Source organism: Eptatretus burgeri, chromosome 13 (assembly GCF_056783735.1).
Source record: "Eptatretus burgeri isolate ZD-2024b chromosome 13, Ebu_testis_v1, whole genome shotgun sequence".
NCBI lineage: Eukaryota > Metazoa > Chordata > Myxini > Myxiniformes > Myxinidae > Eptatretus > Eptatretus burgeri.
The window spans coordinates 62,834,871-62,857,828 of record NC_140973.1 but is presented as its reverse complement, the minus strand read 5'-3'; the positions used below and the strand labels follow the sequence as shown (position 1 = coordinate 62,857,828).

General features: G+C 38.7%; 1 protein-coding gene across 7 annotated transcripts in view; it reads left to right on the top strand.

Moving 5' to 3' along the window:
* The window catches only part of BLTP1 (bridge-like lipid transfer protein family member 1), a 357,046-nt gene that overhangs the window by 245,005 nt on the left and 89,083 nt on the right, over positions 1-22,958 (top strand). For 6 of the 7 annotated variants that reach the window (XM_085852760.1, XM_085852755.1, XM_085852759.1 and 3 more), the window contains 6 exons: positions 10,731-10,858; positions 11,542-11,665; positions 12,214-12,317; positions 17,294-17,381; positions 17,876-17,944; positions 18,391-18,629. In XM_085852760.1, coding sequence (XP_085708886.1) covers positions 10,731-10,858; positions 11,542-11,665; positions 12,214-12,317; positions 17,294-17,381; positions 17,876-17,944; positions 18,391-18,629 — 752 coding nt within the window. The remainder of the gene's footprint in view (positions 1-10,730; positions 10,859-11,541; positions 11,666-12,213; positions 12,318-17,293; positions 17,382-17,875; positions 17,945-18,390; positions 18,630-22,958) is intronic. The other variant, XM_085852758.1, reaches the window with a different exon arrangement.

Below are 22,958 nucleotides of genomic sequence, written 5' to 3'. Positions count from 1 at the left end.
CAGAGAGAGCTGCAATCCCGATGTCCAAACGTTTGAGCTCAGATGATAACAGAGACAGGTGATCATCCTCTCTTAGGGATAGGATATTCCAGGCACCCACCCGAAGGGACCGCTTCAGGTTAACCCAAGGAGGCCGCCGTCTGGTGGACGACACCTCAGCATCACTCCGACACACTCTCCCGCAATCTGACCCAGGGATGTTACCCCGTGGTTTCCCTCCGATCAAAGATTGGGGGTCCCGACGGCTTTGCCCCAATCCCGTCATCCGGTGAGCTGCCCTGCGAAGGGAAGCTGCACAGGAGGTACTCCCACGGAGTGGGTTTTCAGATTTCTTTGCGTTTTTATGTTTTGCGGAATGAAGGGTTTTACGGTGGCTGGAGTGCAAATCCTGCCACCAACCTCCTAATAAGAAGTAACCCAACTGCATGAGGACGTCTGCAGACACAGTTGGGCACTAGATATGGATGGCCGTTGGCTCACAAGGAGCTCCTCCGCCCTTTGACAGGTTTTGTTTTTAATCCTGCTGGGTGTCCATATCCAAACACCCCCCTCACCACAAAACCTGGTGGGGGAGACGGTTTAGTCGCCGACAACCCGACCATGGAACAGGTTAGTACAGGTTTACATGGTACCTGTAGCAGGTCACAGATCGAACCTGACCTGACTAAAATTGAAATAATCCTTCATCATCTTCTAATTCTCCTATATGCTCTAATTCTTTCTCTGTCATTTGACTGAAATCTTTGAACATTTGAAATTTTTTTTAGGAGTATATTCTATTGTGGGAACTGTGGAAGCATCCATAATTTTTTTCTTGGGAAGTTTTTAAAAGTGGTTAAAAAAATTTCTCTTGTTTTCTTTCAAATGCTTCTTCACCCATTAGTTTCTGTCTGTGTTTCTTCTCCATGTCTTCCTGTTGTTTTACAACTTTTGAAACCAACTCTTGATGCTCCTTAAATCTTCTTGCTCTCTCTTTCGCATCCATTTATTTTTTGGAAAATATCATTTGATGAAATGTAAAGATGCACAGAGAAATTTTCCTTTTCTTCATCATTAAAGTTTATGTGTTCAAATAAATCCTTTTCTTTAAATATGTTATCAAATTCCTTATTAATATTAATACGAGTTGTGATTTCTTCTTCACTAATACTTGTATCTCTGCTTTTCATACGTTTGCGTTGAGTTTCTTCATCAACATCAAAACCGAATGATAAAATCTTTACCCCATTACCACTCAGGAGTTTAATAATTTGTTTCATTTCTTCTGGATTAGTTTCTAATATCTCAAAACCACCAGATCTTAGTTTCTTTAACTCGCTTTTACAATGTGAATATTTTGTTGTACCAAGAGAAACCTCCTCAAATATTTTACCTTCATTTCTCAATCGCAATGTTCCTCCACTGAAATATAGTAATAATCTTCACCTTCCACTTCTCCAGGTCTTATTGCTCGAGTTGTTGATACAATGCATATCACGGGGTGTTTTTTAAGCAAATTTAAAATATTCTCATTTGTACTCTACAAGAATGTTGATTTATGAAAGTTTTTTTCCAGAATCAGATTTACCCACAACATTTATAATAATAGTTGTCATTTATATATGTAATTGTTTATAAAATAAAAAAATATATCCTTTAATATCTCATCTTGTTTCACAACAATTTATTTATATTTTTCAGTCGTGTGCTTCATATAATCCCCAAATTCCTTTGTACTACATAATGTAGAACAATTGTCTCTCCAATGTTGTTTATATCTATTGAATTTAACTTGAATAAAATAAAAGTATGAGCATTGTTTCTTTTTGAGTGACGAGGAAGTTGAAAGTATGATTGACTAAGATAAATACATTTACAAGAAGAATGGCTCCCTCTTGTGTAGTCCATTACCGTTTGGTTTCTCTCATTAACACAATTATCAAGATAACGAGGTTCTTTTTTGATTTCTCCAAATCTTGGGGAGAAGGTATATCATCCGTATTATTACTAAGAATACAAGTTATCGGTTTTGATTTCTTTTTATATCTCTGTGCATCACAAAATAGTTGTATTATATCTTCAATGTTGTAATCATTTCGTTTGTTTTGAAGATTAAATAAACCTATTATATCTTATTTTTGAAGACCAGCATTAAAACCTAGTGAGAGTAGTTGATACTCAGGTTGAAAACTTGACTTTGTGAAAATTATTAAATTATCATAATCTAAAATGTTGAGAGTAAGGAGCATCTTTAAAAGTAAGCAGGTTTTTCCACATCCGCTTGAACCAACTATGAGACATCTTAATGAATTTGGAAGATTTTTATGGTTGTTAAATTTTATCTTATTTTCCGAAATGGGTAAAAAAATCATTCATTTATATATTTGGAAAACAGGTTATTTAATTTATGATTGGCTTTTCGATAAACTATATTTTATCCTAAGTTCAGGTTTAATTTCAAGATAATCCATTATTTTATTTATACAATATCTTGTGTTGATATTTCCCTGAAAATGGCTATCGTGAATAATAGATAACAACAATCCTTTGAACATTTCTCTTATACGTTCAGTTTCTTCCATTGAAAGGAAAGGTGTGTTATCACCCTCATACTTTACATTCATTTCTCTAATCAATCTTGTAAAGTAATTCATTTTTGGTGTAAACCGAAAAGAATTGTATTCCTTTTTATATTTTTTATTTTCATTAATTAGAAGATAATCACAGAATACACATTGTTTATAGGCTTTTGACACTGTGTTTAATCCCACTTTATCACATGCAGGACACTTCTCAAATTTGTCATATGGAGAATCAGGAAATTCAAGAGGCTCAAGATCTAGTGAACTATTCATGTTTATTAAGTAAAACTTTACTTCAAATAAAATTCATCTTCAGTATCATCTTCGGTGCTTTCATTGGTGCTTTCGCAATCATCTACAAAACTACTTTCATAACTGTCGTTTGAACACAAACTCTCGGTATCATAACGGTCTTCTGTTCCAACAGAGATACTATCATCACTCTCATAATCTTCAAAATCTTCAGTTGAATAATGACTCGTATTTAATTAGTAGAAAAAACATTGCTATCTATATCAATATATTTTTTTTCATTAACAGATTCAACTATTACATTTTTATATTAAAGGTAATTTTAAAATGGTCCTTAACTACTATTGAACGAAATGTCATTTCACCTGATATATTAACATCCTTTATTTCATCAGGATTTACATCTTGAGGGTTGTTTAAAAAAAATACAAATTTCTCCTTGCATATTACAGATGGTCTTATCTTTTCTTTCTAAAGCTTCATCCATAAGGTTTTTCTTTTTTGATACTTTTTCTTGTTTCATTGCTTTTTCTTGTTTTGAATATATTGCCAGAAGGAGAGGAGAAACTTTTGTTGGAGCAACTTTAATTGATGTTCTTCCATATATACTAAAAGCCATTCCACTGAAGGAAATTGAAGAACTCATTCACCATAATTGTTTTTATCTCATAGTTGTTATATTTAACTTTATTCAATTTTACATCCTCGACATATTTCTCAGTATCTTTTATAAATTATGAGATTGATTAAAACTTGTTGTTTTGTGTCTTGATACATTGTATTTATGAAGTGAAAAAAGTTGGAGGATAAAATGGTTTTCAGCACAGATTTACCTGCAAATTAAACAAAATTTTCATCAAAATTTTATTTTAAGCAAAGTTTTGTTATATAAATATGGTGAATATAACCTACTGCGATTTTTTTTTTTTTTTTTTTTTTTTTTTTGTAATCATGAATATAAATGTTAGAAAAAAAACACCTTCAAACCAACAAACACACATTCAATCTTTTTAAACAAATATCTCCACTTAACCAAGAAACAAAACATTGTGACAGATGTGATAATGATATTCTTAAATATTTTTTTATAATAAACACCTTCAATCACGCAAACACAAGAACAATGAAGAAAGGGAAGGTGCCACTAAATTCTCCATTGAAAATACTGATCGGGCATTTAAAGGACATATAATAACAAGATTTTTCATTTTCAAGATCCTGGACCATCTTCAATCATTGAAGCTGTTGATATGGTTAAAGTATTGAAAACGATAATTAAAAACATTAAGTGAAATGACTACTTTAAGTTTTATATGGGAGTAAAATTGAATATGGTCAGACAAGATGATGAAACTACTGCCTATATGAGGTCAAACCCTCACTTTATCTCATCATTTCAAGATTTTGTAAGATGTGATATTTACGATGAACTCAGAGACCAGAACAGGATGTTGATAACACTAGAGTGGGTAGTGGATTTGCTATTACAAAAATAATCTTTTTAGATGTACACATCTTAAAATCAGATCCTCTTCAAATTTCTTCTTGTATTGATTTACCAAAAGAGATAAAACTTAAGAAAGCGGTTGTTAATATTCAAAACAAAGATAATAAATGTTTTCTATGGTCTGTTCTTGCTCACTTACATCCTCCACATTGGAATCCTGAAAGGGTTGAACATTATAAGAAATACGAGAATACATTAAATGTTAAAGATTTAAAGTTTCCAATGTGATTGAGAGATATTCCTAATATAAATTTGAGAAAATGAATAATCTATCTGTTAATGTAGAAGGATTGACAGATACAAAGTTCAGAAAAATAATTTCAAACAACTATAAAAATGATGAAACATACATTGACCTTCTCTACTTTACGTCAAAGGAAAAATCACATGATGCTTTCATCAAAAATGTATCAAGATTAACCAAATCACAGCTATATAAGAGAAAATGTAAAACGTATCCTTGAAAGATATGTCTCAACTCCTTTCACACAAAAAACGATTAAATCAACATTCAAAATATTGTAGTAATCATAAATCAACCGTAATCAATTTACCCAAAACAGGTTCAAACATCGCATTCAAAGATTTTAACAAATCTATAAAACATTTGTTTGTGATATATGCTGATTTTGAAAGTATCCTTGAAAAGATAGACACTGTTTCTCCAAATACAAATAAATCATACACAAATAAATATCAAAAACATCCTCCTTGTGGTTTCTGCTATTATATCAAATCATCTGTTGGTGATAAATACAAGTTAGAACTTTATAAGGGAGAAGATGCCTCAGAGGAGTTTGTGAGACGATTGGAAAAAGACTGCATAAGACTAAGATAAATAATGTTTAAAACGTATCAACCAATGTCATTAACAAAGGGAGAAAAAATAAAAAAAATGACCGTTTTTACAGCCATTTTTCCCTGCTGTGCAGGGGTTTGGCTTTTTCTTGAGGCAATGTTTTATGGCCGGATGCCCTTCCTGACGCCAAAACTGGTCGCCTCTTACGACACACAGGGATATGGTACACCTATTCTAACCGGGGCATACACCGGGACCAGTACACTGGCACTCATTTCGCCGACCTCGGAAGGATGACAGGCTGAGTCAACCCCCTGGTGTTAATTCAGCAGCCAACGGGGCTTGAACTCAGGATCCTGGGATCCCAAGCCGCCACCCTAACCACTAAGCCAACACCAGGCTCTCCCATTAACAAAGGGAGAGAAAAAGGAATTAAGAAAGAACAGTATCTGTCATATTTGTGAGGAGAAAATTGAGGGAGAGGTCAAGGTTAGGGATCACTGTCATTTTACTGGTAAATATAGAGGTCCAGCTCATTCCCATTGTAATCTTAATTACAAGCCCCCAATCTTTATTCCTGTCTTTCTTCACAACGCTCACTATGACATGCATCTATTTATAAATTAACTTTCAAAGACATCTGGAGATATTTCTGCCGTTCCAAACACAGATCAAAAATACATCTCATTCACAAAAACAATTCGTACATCCCCCATAACCCATATCAGATGTCTTGACACATACAAGTCCATTATCTAACTTTGCATCAAATATTATAAACTTACCGAATCTTAAATCACATTTCTCAAATCAAGAAGAGATTGATCTCTCATCACAAAAGGGAATATATCCGTATGACTATATGGATTCATTTGAGAAATTTAAAGAAACACAACTTCCTTCAAGGGAAAGTTTATACGGCAAATTGAATAAAACTCATATTTCCGATAGAGATTATACACAAGCTAAAAAGGTTTGGGAGAAGTTTAATATAAAGAATCTTGGAGAATATCATGATTTGTATCTTAAAACTGATGTATTGTTATTGGCTGACGTGTTTGAAACTTTTAGAACAGTCTGTCATCATAAAAAAATTCTTATGGATTCGACCCCGTTCACTCTTGCACAGCCCCGGGTTTGGCTTGGAGTGCTATGTTAAAAATGACAAAACAAAATTTGGAATTAATCAGTGATATAGATATGCTTTTAATGATAGAGAAGGCTAAAAGAGGAGGAATATCTCAAGTATGTTCCAAGAGATATGCTGAAGCAAATAACAAATATCTTCCTGATTATTATAAGAATGAGGACAACTCTTACCTGATGTATTATTATGATGCGAACAATTTGTATGGGTGGGCTGTGTCTCAATCTTTACCTTATGGAAAACTTAAATGGGTTAAAGAAAAACATTATGGAAAAGTTTTACAAGACATTGTTGTCTCCTCTCAAAAAGAATTGGATGAAGCTGAAATTGGATATTATTTTGAGGTTGATTTAAAATATCCTGAAGAACTTCATCACAAACATAAAGACCTGCCTTATCCCCTGATAAAGAAAGCCCAAGAAAAGAATGGTTAAGTGATTACCAACAGTCATTCAATATTAAAGGTAAATCTCCAGAAAAACTACTTTCTAAATTAAATGATAAAGAAAGTTATGTTTTGCATCAAAGGAACTTGAGACAATATTTATCTGCTGGGTTGAGAAAAATTCATCGGATTTTGAAATTTAAACAGTCATTGGGTAAAGTAGTATATTGATTTTAATACAAAAAGGATAACAGAAGCAAAAACAGATTTTGAGAAGGACTTTTATAAATGAATGAATAATGCTGTATTTGGAAAGACTATGGAAAATGTTAGGAATCGATAAAACATAAGACTTGCTACATCTTGGAAACAGGCTTCAAAGTTAATTAATAGACCAAGTTTTGAACGAGCAGAGGTGTTTTCAGAGAACTTTTGTGCTATTCATTTGAAAAAAAGAGAGTGTTGAAATGGATAAACTTATTAATATAGGAACATCAATTCTTGACTTGTCAAAGTCGTTAATGTATGACTATTACTATAATAATTTAAAATCAAAGTAGAAAGGTAATGTGTCATTGTTATATATGGATACAGATAGTTTTATATTGGAAATTAAGACAAGTGATGTATATGAGGATATGATTGATAATATTGATATATATGATACAAGTAAGTATAAGTCAGGTGATGTCTTGTTTTCATCAAATAATAAAAAGGTTATTGGTAAGTTTAAAGATGAATTGGGTGGGAAAGTCATGAGTGAATTTATAGGATTGAGATCAGTCTTATGCTTTTACTTATATTGATAATAATAACATTGAAAGGTGTGCTAAGAAGCTAAAGGGAATAAAGAAAAATATAATCAAGGAAACAATAAACTTTAAACATTATTACAACTGTTTAACCTTAAAGAAGGAAGAGTACAGAAAAATTAATACAATAAGAAGTTATAAACATCAATTATATACAGAAGAGTTAAATAAGAAAGCATAAGGAGCTTTTGATGATAAAAGATACATTTTAGAGAATGGAATCAATCGTCTCCCTTATGGTTATAAGTATAAGTACAATATTAAGATATTGGGTTGGGAATTTTAACAGGCTACCGCCGTCTTTTTACTGATTTGTAAATGATAGAATCAAGCAATAACCAAACCAAAGAGTGGAGATGTCATCAGCCTTGGTATTTAAATGCGAAACATAAAGAATGTGAGAAATATCAAATAAGTCTTCTTGAAGAAATAACCGGGGTAAAAGTAGATAAAACAAATAAGCGGATAAATTTTATTACAAACAAGTTGGGGGATGTAAAGAAAAAAAGAAATATCCTTGAATGGACTGAAAACTTTGATGTTATCAATTGAACAATGGAAAAACAATTTACAACAATCTCAAAATGATATGTGGCTCAGGAGGTGGTCAAACAAGAGCATTAAAAGAAGTTTATCATTTCATCTCTGCTCAACAAAGAGACACAAACCAAGAACCAAGTTCCAAAGTAATCTTTGTGAATGTACTCGATGAATGTAATAGAAAAATTAATTTATACCCGAAAGTAGAACATGGACAAATATTCATTGGTTCGCTGTTTGAGTGGAATGAAAATATGAAAGGAAAGAAGTGCTTTAATCAGTAAGTCTCAATTTAACATTTGCCTTTATGGGAGGGAAGGGAATAGGTGGGGAGAAAATCAGTCTCCTATTTTGGGCTTTTGGGGCTTGAGTCGGAGAGTTTTTTTCCCTTTTTCCCCATTCTTTTGAATGGCTGCCTCAGAAGCCCCATTTATCCTCTCCCAACACAGGCATCATCCCAACTGACTGGAAGAGGGGCCTTGTTTTCCCTCTCTGGAAAGGGAAGGGTTATCATCAAGACTGCAACAACTACCGAGGGGTGACGCTGCTCTCAGTGCCGGGCAAGGTCTTTTCTCGGATAATTCTTGACAGGGTTCACCACAATCTGCTTGAGCACCAGCGTCCAGAGCAGTCAGGCTTTACACCAAAGATGTCGATGATTGACCGTATCCTTGCTCTTCGGGTCCTCACCAAACGCAGACGAGAGTTTCGGCAGGTGCTGCTTGCAGCCTTTGTTGATCTCTGTAAAGCGTTTGATTCAGTGAATCGGGATGCCTTCTTGAGGATTATTGGTCTTCATGGGGTGCCACCAAAACTGATCGATCTGATGTCTGAACTCTACTTTGGTACTGAGAGTGCTGTGAGATGTGGTGGTGCCATCTCTGACTTATTTCCAGTTATTACTGGAGTTTGTCAGGGGTGTGTACTGGCCCCCACACTTTTCAGCATTGAAATGGACTGGATTCTGAGGTGGATATCAGAGAGCTCAAGCTGCGGTGCATCATTTGGGAATCTCAAGATCTCTGACCTTGATTTTGCAGATGATGCAGTCATTTTTGCGAGACTTTAGATATCCTTTTGGGGGCCCTCGAGTTGCTTATTGAGGAGTCGGAGCAGCTGGGATTACGAGTTTCCTGGGACAAAACTAAGATCCAGGCGTTCAATGACATCTTGGATGCTGCGATCCTGTCTGTACCTGTTTGTGGTGAGAATGTTGAGGTCACGGAGAGATTCGCTTTCCTTGGCAGTGATATTCGTGTATCTGCTGTCTGTGAGACATAGGTCAGTAGACGTCTGGGTCGGTCTAGGGAGTCATGGATTCACTGCATCATGGGCTGTGGCGCTGTTGGTACCTGTACGGGAGGATGAAAGTCCGAGTCTTCAGGTCATTGGTGCTTCCAATCTTGTTCTACGGATGTGAGACTTGGACTCTGACCAGGGATCTGAGATGGAGTTTTAATTCCTTTGGTACCAGGTCTTTTCGGAGATTCCTTGGCTATCGCTGGTCAGACTTTGTGTCCAATGAGCGGTTTCTGAGAGAGACTGAAATGAGATTTGTTTCCTGCATAGTCCGTGAGCGTCAGCTGCGACTGTGTGGATATGTGGCTCGTTTTCCTGAGGCTGATCCTGCTCACCAGATTCTGTCTGCTGGGGAGCCTCGTGAGTGGAGGAGGCCGATTGGCCGACCATGCGCCTCGTTGTTGCAGCAGTTTGATCAGCATCTCAAGGAGATGGGGATGGGCCAGGCATATCTGCCTGGGGGATGGCCAGACGGAGGCTCATTGAGTACTGGCTGAAAGTGGACCCAGTGACGCGCTGCTCCGGCGCATGCTCCCACACCTGACCTGACCTGACCTGACCTATCTTTCTTTCTGTCTGCAAACATCAGTTTATGATGGTGGAACAACTTGATTTCAATTTCATGTTGTATTTCGAACACGAATCGGAAAACAAACCTGTAGTTTAACAGTAACTTGGCTCCAAATTTGTCCCGATCGCTCATGTGCAGAGGAGTGCGATAATTTTTTGACTGTCTGCCTGCTTGGCAATCAAACAAATTGAAAATCATTCCAAACAATAAACTTAGTTTTTATGGGTATCATAAAGGATACAAACAACAGGCATGAAAAACCAATGTGACTTGCTGAAGAAGGTGGTGTATAAGACACTGCATCAGTGGTAAACTTCTTGAATTTTGTTTTTTCTCGGACCTTTAAAGTTTTTATTTTATTTCAATTGAATTGTGTATCTGAACACTGCAGAACACTAGTCACTTTTTTGGCACTTTCAAAACCCTTCCATTTTGCAATACTTCGACAAAATATTGCAGAATTTTACATCATCACTTCCAATCAAATTTACCACTTGTAGACCCCACCCCTGTCCTTGTTTCTCAAGACAATGTGTTCTATTAACTCCAGTTGATGTTGATTCAAAGTGTTATAAAGGTAAGGTTGAGACCATGTCACATTAATTAATACAAGTGCTGTCACTCTTTTCTTATCTTGCATGGTCATGTGTTCCTCCGTTTCAGTAAGAGATTGTTTTTGTTGCAAACACAGGTGTCACTTTGTCTTTTCTTTCATTCTCTCTATACGTGTTATCATTGTGTCATTCTTCATATATATTTTTTTGTCTTTTTCATTTTGAGTCTGTGCACTTTATTATCTCCCTTGTGTTAAAACAAGATATCTTCTTCGATTCTGTGTTTGCCTCTACTTGCCCTAGGATTCCATTGAGCCGCGACGACAGCCATCCCTCACTGGCCCTTCCGTTGAGCTCAGAGCAAAGCGGGCTTCAAAACGCCTCATAGAGCGAGAGCTGAATGAGCAAGCAAAAGTTATTGATGATCTCAAGTACGTGTCCTGTCTTTACTCCTTTAGACTCGTACATCGTACTGCTGCACGGAGTTGTATTGCAGCCTTGCTCTTTCATGGCCTTGGAGCTTTGATGATGATGCTTCACTTATGTTTCAGATAATGTTACATATATGAATGGTGGAATCTTTCTTTCTTCCCTCCTCAACACCAAAGCGTTTATGACAAATTTGACATATTGCCACATTTGTGTAAATATATGTGGTGTAGACCGCAATGGTTGCACCGTTACCATTAGCATGGCCAATTTTCATTAAACTCTTATTGCCTTTTGTATAAGAACTGTGACTAAGCCTTTTCTGGAAGCTGCATGGAACATTTGCTCATGGACAAGAACCGTGATGGGAATGCTGTGCTGCAATTGTCGGCCTTGCCATCACACAAGTTTTTATTTCTTCATGAAAATGCTTACACGCACCAGATTTTTATTAAGAGCAGAATGGGCCACCTTTTTGTGCATAGTCATCTTTGCTCAAAAGACAAATAAGTAAGGTCGCTGCTCAGTGCCTCTTTATTTACTGTTGGGAAACCAGTTTCTTGACGAGAAAACAAAGGCCTAACCTCAGATATGTTACACATTGCTCTTTGTCAGTAACTTTTCTGGATCCAGGGGGAATTCACTCGGTGAAACATCAACACTTGACCTTTGATACTTTTCATAGGAGACTCGGTGCCAGCGAAGGAACTATTCACCAGGAGATCCAGCGTTACCAGGTGCTGGAGGCATTTGCCGTGAAAGATATCCGAAGGGACGTGCGGAAAAAGCTCAAAAGGTCTAGCATCGGGGTGAGTGGGGAGCCAGGGGAGCTTCTTCATGGCTTCATAATTGGCACTTGTAAGGAAGGTGATTGCAATCCACTGTAACCGCTTTTGAGAAAAAAAGAAAAGAAATGTGAGTAATATACAGCATGAGGTGTCGAGTTTGTGACTTCTAATTACCACTAAGATTGCTGATCACAATTGAGATAGGTTTGGTTGTATGACATCCCTAAAATGTGTCAAAGTTTTGGATGTTCTGCTGTATAGCGACTCAAGGTCTGAAATATTCAGTTGACCTTCTCAGAAAGTAACTTTTGATTTTTATCATGTCAAGAGTGGCCGATTTCCTTCCAGTTCCGAACAGCGTAACTCTCATTCAAACTCCTTCCTCAGATAGATGTACTTTGCCAATCACCTGCAAGTGGTGATTGAGATTTTCCGTGTTGAGTATATCCGCTTGATTGCTTTAAACAGGAAGTTATATTTGGTTTAGCTTTTTCCCTTTTTTCTCTTTCCTTCTTTTCTTTTCTTTTCTTTTTCTTTCTCTTTTTGCTTTGTCTCTGGCTTTAATTCAGGCGGTCTCGCTCAAGGACCGTTGGGGTCTGGGTTACAAGCCAAGCCGTTCCCGCAGCACGGCGACGCCTGGTCGGACGAGCCTCTCTCGACTTGGCAGATTGCGGTAATAGCACAACCTTCACGCACAGCATGTGACTGGCATGCTTTGCATCACCTGAAACGCAGGCCTAAATACTAACAATTATTGTGGCCTCCCCCAACCCTTCCACCCCCTCTTCTTGGCATCGTCTGTCTACCTTGAAGCACCCACCCTGATGAAATGATCAAGTGTGAAAAATGATTTATTACAGTTGTGGTTACTGATAGGATTTTGTTTTTCCTCAAATTCGATCTTAGTTTTTTTAAATTTAATTGACGTTATTGGATTCGCTATATATGCTAGATATCCCTTATTGGCAGGTTTTCCGTCTGTCTGGCTGTGTGTATGTGTGTCTGCAACGCGAGGCTCCACAGCACGAACCAGCGAACCAATTTCGATGAAACTTTGCAAACAGGTGCCATATGGTCTGGGAATGTGCGCGTTTGAATTTCGTTGCCTAGCAACCACGCGTTGCTGTGCAGCGGCCGAAAAACCGCGTACAGTATTTTCAATACTTGTCCTTCAGTTTTGAATGTGGAGAAGCGAGACTTCAGAATTAAACACTTTGATATATTTAGAAAATTTTACTCGAGCCGATTTTTGATCGAGGTTTTATTTTTCAAATGATAGTCCTTCAAAAATCTGGTGTCTATTTACCATCATTTTTGATGAGGGGCTAAGGAAAGTGGATGTGGTTGATGAGAAGTGGGAGTGGTGTAGGAAAGTGGGCGTGGCTTATGAAAAATATTGTGTGGTCAGGAGGTGTGGTCAAACAAGAGCATTGAGAAGTTTATCAGGTTGTGTGTGTGTGTGTGTGTGTGTGTGTGTGTGTGTGTGTGTGTGTGTGTGTGTGTGTGTGTGTGTGTGTGTGTGTGTGTGTGTGTGTGTCTGTCTGCAACGTGAGGCTCCACAGCACAAACCAGCAAACCAATAATTTATTTATTTACCGAAAATGATTCCACCACCCACACACCACCTCCAATTATTTATTTATTTACCATTTCGGATTCTCCTCCCGACACACCACCTCCAATTATTTATTTATTTACCGTAAACGATTCCCCACCCACACCACCTCCAATTATTTATTTATTTTCCGAAAACGATTCCACGACCCACACACCACCTTATTTATTTATTTATTTACCGTAAACGATTCCACGACCCACACACCACCTTTAATTATTTATTTATTTACCGAAAACGATTCCCCACCCACACACCACCTTATTTATTTATTTACCGAAAACGATTCCCCACCCAAGCACCACCTTATTTATTTATTTACCGTAAACGATTCCACGACCCACACACCACCTTTAATTATTTATTTACCGTAAACTATTCCACGACCCACACACCACCTTTAATTATTTATTTATTTACCGTAAACTATTCCACGATCTACACAGCACCTTTAATTATTTATTTATTTACCGAAAACGATTCCACGACCTCCACACCACCTTTAATTATTTATTTACCGTAAACTATTCCACGACCCACACACCACCTCCAATTATTTATTATTTAAAGTGGGCGTGGCTTATGAAAAATATTGTGTGGCTCAGGAGGTGTGGTCAAACAAGAGCATTGAGAGAAGTTTATTGGTGTGTGTGTGTGTGTGTGTGTGTGTGTGTGTGTGTGTGTGTTTGTGTGTGTGTGTGTCTTCAACACGAGGCTCCACAGCACAAACCAGCAAACCGATTATTTTTCAAATGGTAGTCCTTCAAAAATAGGGTCTATTTACCTTCATTTTTTATGAGTGCCAGTTGGCAAAAATACGCAATCGGAAAAATCTTGCCAGGCAGAGGAACAATTGTATGTGAACCAATACATCTTGGCAATGAATCTTCGTCGGTGGATCGGTCAGAATGAAAAGCATCGTATCCAGCGCTTCGATCCTCTCGAATCCCTCGTCGCCTACCGGCTTGTTCATTTGATTATCACTTCACCACACTGATTATGAAAACTGCCACCATGGCTCGTTTTGTGTACCATGCGGCATTCAGTCTCAAAATGTTTTGAGACTCATTTACTCTGGTTCCATGGTTAGCGTGTTGAAACTGTTTTGAATTCTAACACCAGATGTCATTAACATCGATCTGTGGCCCATGGACGACTACTTCGGGCATACTTCGACACAAGATGTCAGTGTACCTTAATTTTAAATACATGAAGGACATAAATTAGTCGACAATAGACTGATGTACAGGATTTGAATGTCTGTTCTGAGCGGCACGGGGTCATGAGGTCAGGCTAGGGCACGAAACATGCCAATTTCCACTAAAAACTGTGTCCGAGAATCTAACTACTTGTTCTATTAAATATTTACTTTTGCTGTTGGAATGGCAATATCACTGTGTATGCTGTTCAACCTCCTTAAACCAGAAATTGCCCAGTTATTTGAAAAGCTTTTATATCAATATGGATGATAGTCATGCTAAACAGATTGTTATGCGTTTTTATTTTTGCCAGCATTATGTGTGAACTTTGAACCGTGTTTTTAAGTTGTTGGTCATCGACGTCGAAGGCGAAGCTTAAAAGTTTGTGCCAAGTCACAAACTTGTCTTTGTGTGCGATCATTACATTTAACTCTAAAATTCCAGTTTTTCATGAAGTAGTGTACTCGTAACGACTTTCCATGCTTCCTCATCCATCCAGATCCTCAGCAGCCTCACGCCTACGCCTTTCCCTTGCTCTCAGGAAACCGTGGAGCCATTGCGCTGCTCTGATTAATTTCTCGCAGATAATAAAGCTTTAATGGCTATTTGTGATAAAAGATTCCTCGCGCTTATTTTCCGGTCACCATGTATCAATGACTCCTTCGTTTTTAAATTTGTCTTCATTCGATGCATGCCTCGGGTATTGATTGGACGAGTTGCATAAAAGTTTCTGAGGTTATTAATGCCCTGTGTTAAATGCTAAAATCTCAATGAGGTATTTAGTGGTAATATGAAAGGTCTGTATTTGATTGTTCATTTTCATTTTTTATTCACAGAAGCTCAGTTATTGTATTTCTTTTTATGGTCCTGTGGGATAGCTCAGAAGTTGCAAACTTGCCTTTGTATTCCTCGATGAAGGGCTAACGTCTGAAATGCCAGCTTTGCTTTCCTTCCCAAGGTGCTTAGGATAACCTGTCAACCCTCCATTGATGAAATATATTGAGCTGTCTGGTTTTTCGATTTCCAACCGAATTATAATCGGCCACTTTCGTATCTTTCAGGTAAGGCGTTGCTTCACTGAAGTAGCTGTTTTCATCGATGTTAAGTCTGTTCCATCTTCAAGCATTAACTTTGGACTATCAAGATCCCAATGTGTCTTGACCAAATTCTGAATTCCTGCCTTTGCCTTCAAGGGTATCCCATCAGCAGCCCAGCTTCAGTATTCCACAGTAATGATAAAACTAGAAGTTCTATTTCCCGATGGACCTTGTTTGTATTCGCTAAACATTGTATTTTTGGCTTGCCTGTGACTGTTGCTTTAATATACCAAGCCCAAGTCTTACAAAATTTTCACTTATCCAATGGCCAGTAACGAAATGGCTTTGTCGTAAATCGAAGTGCCCTGCTTTGAGGACACTGTTTTTGTCTCCAATCTTGGTGGTCGTTTCTCGGTCTTCTTTTAAGAGTATTCCATCGTCTTGAGATCCATAGTGGGAAGAGAATGCCAGATTCCTGACTCAAGGTTTTGACTGTCAATCCCAGCAGGCTACTTTGGGGAAGGAATTTGAATTTGGCCAGAGTGGCTCAAAAGACACCAACGGATCTCCAACGTCCACCAGCAACTAATGTTTGGCTGAATGGGAAAGCCAGCTTCACGACCCATCCAACTTGGCAAACACATATTGATGCAGCACCCTGCCTGAAAAAGTACCACAGTGATTGTTTATACTCAGGTTGACAAGACATCCTGTCGACCTATTCCAGTTCTCATCCTCCTATTGGCCAGGAAAATGTTTGATAAAGTTTTTATGGACATGTCATTGTTAATTATCGTAGATCAAGAATATAATAATAATAATAATAATAATAATAATAATAATGAGTTCCCATACCATGAACTTCAAATGCAGGAGGTCATTGTGCCCATCAAGCCTGCGCAATGGTTGCCAACCTATGGTGGTTTGTCCATGCTCTTTCCTTTTAAATGCTGAGTGTCAAGCAAGGATGCAGCATGTACCATTTTTTAGTCTTTGGTATGACTCAGCCGGGGTTCAAACTGCTGACCTCCCAAACTCAGAGCAGATGGATGCTCCAATCATTGTACCACTGATGGATAAAGACGTATTAACACAGGATGTGGGTGGCTCATAACAATAAGCTATGTACACGTTTATCATGTTCCTTCTAAAGATGGATTGCACCAAATGATATTTGACTGCTGCACGATTTATTAATTCGTTTATTTTTGCTAATCCGGAGGTCACACTTGAATTGGCATGTTCCACGGATTTCGGCACTGAGGGAACAACCTGCTGACCCGTGTCCAGCATAATGAGGTGTAGCTTGTTCTTGCGCTGATGCCATTGTGACATAATCAGACTTTGCTCCCACTGCACACAGTGCTGAACATGTACATGTGAATTCGAGTGTGTTGCTTGCTCTCATGTCAATATTGCCTGAAGCGTTTGGCCACATTTAGATTTTTTTTGAACGGAACCATCGAGCTGGTTTTGCAATGAGCTAGTAATATCGTTACCCACTCGATCAACCTCCTCTTGCTTTTTATCGATGTAATTGCTGTACAGTCCTAAGTTAAGTCGTCCATGCTCTTCCATCACTCAGAAGCATGCCATTTATCTGCTTCCACAGAGCCTTAACTAGAGGACTTGTGTCCATGTAAAGGAAACGCATCCCTGATGAACAGATTTGACCCCTAGAGGGACTGTCAAAATTGATTTACACTGCAGGGATTAACAAATAAATGGAGTGAATGACTGCACCCCCTAAACAGTTTCTTGTCATTGTTCTTCAAATTTATCTCTTTGTCAACCTCAGGCATGTGGATGGCGACGACGTTCCTGAAATCAGGATATCTGAGGCTTCCTGTTCGTCTGCCCGTGTTTCATTCGACACACATAAGCCGGTAAGGTGCATCGTGATGTTTAACTACCACCAGTTTGCACTAGTTTCTCCGTAAACTCGACTTAGGTGGTTTGCTTCCAAATCGATTTTGAGTTCTTTTCACCTTCTTAGCCATTTTAAGTATTAGCTTTGTATCTCTTTACTTGAAGCCTTTTTGACTTCTCATATCTCCATGAAAATCTCGTGATTTCATTGAACTTGTTGCGATCCATTGCACAATTAAGCTCGAAAAGGCTTTGACATTCTGTGACCCCGAAAAGAATGCTGAAAATACTTTATTTCAAATGTAGTTCGGCACAAGTAGTGAGAAAGTTAATATATTGAAAAATACCCATTTGTGCCTTAATCGAGCTATTTAATTTTATTCAACCAAATAACGTGATACCGAGTAGCCTTATGTGTGAAGAATAGAGGTGATACTGAATGGAGCTGGCTCCAGCAGCTTTCAAGTTGCGTGACCGATGAGTTGCCATCTTGTTCCCATGCTGTGTGAAGTTGAATGAAACAGTGTTGGGAATTGTGCGAGATCAAAACCTTCCCAATGAGTCCAGCTTCTATTTCCAGGTATCCCCAGAGCAGGATCAAATGGCCTCTCTGAGTTTGTCATTCGTCGACTCAGTTTGATTTAGCCTTTCCACATCAACCCATTTTTGCTGTGGGTGCTTTTCCTCTGCGGGATAAGGTGCTAATTCCTCACCCATTGTTTGTTCTCCTCTCACCTCCTAACTTTTCTTTCCTCTCGAAACAACATTGCTCAAACACAATGAGTACTAAAATTAAACACCTTTGATGTTTGTGCTATGTTTTCGAATTTACTAATCTCTATGCACAACGATGTGATCGATGTGATCGATGTTCTGCTCTTGTGCCAACGATGAGTTGTCATCTCTCTTCAACCTGATTATTTTTGCATGCAGAATCACTGCTGTACTACCTCAATGAAAAGAGGCCTTTATTGTACGGGTATTGCCATTGGTAAGACAGGTTTTTCTGGGTTCTCGTTCCTCCAGTTCCCTGATGTAGACCAGGAGTCGTCCCCTGTGATCCCCGACGACCACTTGAGGTTGACTCCGATAAGCGAAGGCGCTGGGTCAGTCTTTGAAAGTCCTGTGCCCACCCCTCTGCTTCCAAGCATTCCATATGCACCCCTGGATGGCATTGAAGATGGTGCCGAGGGCTCCAATGAAGAGAGTGATTCCACCTGCACCGATGATACTGAGAAGGAGGACGAGGAGGAGGAGGAGGAGAAGTAAGATTTTTCGGCATATATAAGTCGAAAAGATTGAATTCGTTCTTTATATTCTTGATAATATTTTATCTCATTCCTGATCTTTTAAAACATTATTATTGCTTGAAGCATCAAGTCGACTTCATGTTAACTCGTAGTTGCGATCTGATTGATCTTTCCACGCTTTCTTGACTGGAACTCTGTTACAAACTCTTTCATCTTATTCGGTATTTGCTAAGGTGTCTCTCTGAGGTGGTGCATCGCCCACTTACATTGTGGATGACTTAAAAAATAAAATAAAATTGGTCACGTGAGTGGCACGCAATAGCTTCGTCTTTTTGGAAAGAACCTTGGAAACGTTCTAATGTCCACAAGTAAGTGTTAAAAGATGAGACGGATGCTTAACTTCACTTGCATGTGTTAGCATCAGGGTGCTGGATTTGCAGTTCAATTTTTCCGCTGTTATGCTGTGAGTATCTGTGCGTGTTAAATGAGAGTACTTATTGCTGTTAATTATATGAAACTGAACTGTATTGAATCATGAGAGGAAGGAGGTAACAAAAGATTCATTATCAACGATCCAAACCACAAGGCTTAAGAATATGGAAAAAAGGGGGGGGTGGTGTGGAGGGGAAATGTGTTGCACAAGGCAACGTTAATGTATTTGAATAGTAGATGTGGATATGACATTGGCTTGATGGTTCAAACGGCATCTTTCTTTATCGAAGTTTCCTTCCAATGCACTTGTGCTTAAAGATGCACATTGGTTGGTTCATGAAGTGTAAGAACAGTTCATTTCCAAAAATCCTTGGAAGTGAAGTTACAAATTATCATCAAACGAGCAAACTACCCACCCTACGGGCAATCTTATTCCAAGCATGTAACATGTTCTTCTGATGCATACCTTTATTTGGACGGTGTATAAGGCCTAGGTCACATTTGCTACGGCGGCCGTGGGGTCTCCAAAATCTACGGCCACTAGCAATTATATGGCGGCCGCAGTATTTCCACGGTCACACAATGTAGCAGTCACATATGTTTTTATTTTTCGGGGAGCTGCACGGTGTATTTATAAATTGTGGAGACCGAAAACGTGGTGTTGCCGTACAGTCTTTGATTTGATGTCGCACGGTGACCTTAGGGCGTTCCTGCGGCGGCCACAGAATTTTCAAGGCAGACGCAAGGTGCCCGCAAGGCGACCGCAGGGGAACCGCAGGGGGGCCCTAAGGCGAACGTGTGGCCAGACGGGCGGTAACGAATGGGTTAATTTTTTTTATTTTTTTTTTTTTACCAGTTTTTTTTTTTAGGCTTGTCGAATTGTTACGGTGAACGTAGAAATGAAAAATGTTATAACTCCACGTTATAATTCCACGGCGACCTTATGGCCTGTAAAATATAGCCATACAGCGTAGGGCCACCCTGAGGCCACCTCAGAAACTCTGCGGCCGCCGCACGTTTCTGTCAATTCAGAGGGCGTACGGCCGCCGTATCCTCGCTGTAGAGCAAATGTGACTTAGGTCTTAGAAATTGTGGAGACCGAAAACGTGGGGTTGCCGTACGGTCTTTGATTTGATGTCGCAAGGTGACCGCAGGGGGGGCCCTAAGTCGAACGTGCGGCCAGACGGACGGGAACGAATGGGTTAATTAATTTTTTTTTACCATTTCTTTTGTTTCGGCTTGTCGAATTGCTACGGTGAACGTAGAAATGAAAAAAGTTATAACTCCGCGTTATAATTCCACGGCGACCTTATGGCCTAGAAAATATAGCCAAACGGCGTAGGGCCACCCTGATGCCCCCGCAGAAACTCTGCGGCCGCCGCACGTTTCTGTCAATTCAGAGGGCATACGGCCACCGTATCTTCGCCATAGAGCAAATGTGACTTCGGCCTAAGCAACCGAGAGCTCTGTATACACCAAAAAAATTTTTTAACCCTGAGTTACATGCATGAAGCAAAAACATGCCTACTACTTGTAATTCTAAACACCTCATTGTATTGGAAAACGTGGGGACAGCAATACCGTATTGTAAATGGTGGGACTTGTCATACCCTCCTCCACTTGGGGGGCGGCGCTAAACGATACATATTTACATGGAGAATTTGTCTCCTCCAAGACCACCAGCAAAGATCAAAACATCCCTCTACATTAATTGTTGTCATGCTGATCCTCTGTAGAAAGTCTGGATGTAATTGTCCCAGTACTATAGGAGGAGCAGCATGACAAACAAACCCACAAACACCGGTCCATGTATTAAAGTGATGATGCTCTAACCTCTTACCATCTAAATTGATGTCATCATAAAAGTGATAAACCGTTGGGTGATTCGCAATGAGTTGGTCACACTGTTGACCAAGTAGTGCAGATATTTTCCTTTTAATAGTGTAATTAGTACGAGAAGGTTTATTGGTCAACATGTAGCGGAAACTGTAATTGGAGAAGGTCCAGGCTGGTTCGGAAAGGAGGCTTTTACAGGAGGCCGTGTTTAACAGGAGGCTGCAAACATTGCGTGTCGTAATGTTCCCTGGTCTTCGCCATACGAATTGGTGTGCCTTCGATTCAAAAAGTTAAAACTTCGATTCATCAGATCGGTAAGCAACATTAAAGAATACCCGATTTCATTGTTCAATCACCCAATCTTGGTGTTGCCTTGCAAATTTCAGTCTTTTCACCTTATTCTGTGGTCTCAGTGGTCTTTTTGCTGCAACTCTGCCTTGGAGAACTGCTGCAGTCAGGCTTCTGCACATAATGCTGGGCAAGATGTCAATGTTCAGGCATGCTTTCATTTCATTTGTCACTTGCTGAATTTTTTTTTTTTCCCAAATCATAAGCTGAGCAACTTCAAGTGCTTGTTTTGCCTTTGGGAGGTTCTTCGGGTTCTTCTTAGCCTTTTGTTGTCTTGTACCGAGCCAGTTTCTTTCAGGAGTTGCAAAGTATACCTCACACCATTGCTGTAGATCTTCAGCTTTTCTGTTATTTTCTCCATAGTGTGTCCTCCTCCTCACAGAGTTTATATCTTCACACACTGTTCTGTTGAAAGTGGCTTCCTTGGCACCATTCTGAACCCACTCATAGACTTTTAAGTGAAGGAACAAGCTGATGAAAACTAATATCACATCTATATATTACTAAAACTCTCATCATGTATGTATGTATGTATGTATGTATGTATGTATGTATGTATGTATGTATGCATGTTCCCAAAATACAGCCAAAACTGTACACGATAGTGCAAAAATTTTAGTGCCACCTTACTCACCATAATCCTGCGGTGTGCAGTATCGTTTCGTTAAAATTGGGCAATGAAAAAACAATTAGAAAATCAATTCCTGATTCAGTCAAGTACTCTTTGGGAGAATTTGATCAATGCAAACCTTAGCGGTATAGTTTGCTGGAGCTATCTTCTTTTTTTTTTTTCTTGAAATTATTTATTGAAAAATCTCAAACATTTAGTAACGACAAAGAACGATTTATTTTTAAGCATAAAATAAACATCGCCATTTTTATCTAATACTTCCATGTTCATTAATAAATAAAATTGTGTTTTGAAGATTACTCACAATAGTTTATTCGACTTTCTTTTCTCCGTTTTTTTTTCACATTGACGCGCAATATCAAGTTTCGTTCAAATCGGGCAACGAAAAAAAATATAAAAAAAATCAATTCCCGATTTAGTCAAGTACTCTTCGGGATTATTTGATCAATGCAAACAACCTCAGCGGTATAGTTTGCTGGAGCTATGTTTTTTTTTGTTTTGTTTTATTCTGAAATGATGTTTTTTTTTTATCAACTGCTGTCACAAAAGGAACCCAACGGGTTCACGGGTCATCGAGTATACACTAATTTGCAGCATTTTATTGCATTTTTTTGTCATTTACATTAATTCTGGACATGCGTTTGATTTGGGGGCTTCAGGGAAAGTGAAGGGTAGGGGGAATGGTCCCCTCCTACCAACATTAACCCTTTGAACCCTCATGGCTGTTTTACCGGATGCTATTCAAACCTCCATATACCCGACTGGCCTGGTTTTTCTCCAGGGAACCCAGGGTGGGAGAGCCAAAAGTCCAAGGAGCTTAGTGTTCAAAGGGTTAATATAGGATTGAATGACATTGGGTGCGTTAAAACTGCACGTTCAAATGGGTCATACCAAAAAATGCCCAGACACTGTCCAGAGATCTCCATAGGGGGTGGAGGGGCTTTGGGAGGAGGTAAGCTTGAGGGAAAGCGAAAGAAAGGAAGGACATTTCCTTCAATCGTTGAAAAAACCGTGCCAGTGTCCGTGCCTTATTTCATTTCCAAACATATAATAAGTTCCTGAATCTCTTAACCTGAGACAAAATGTGGAATTGATCC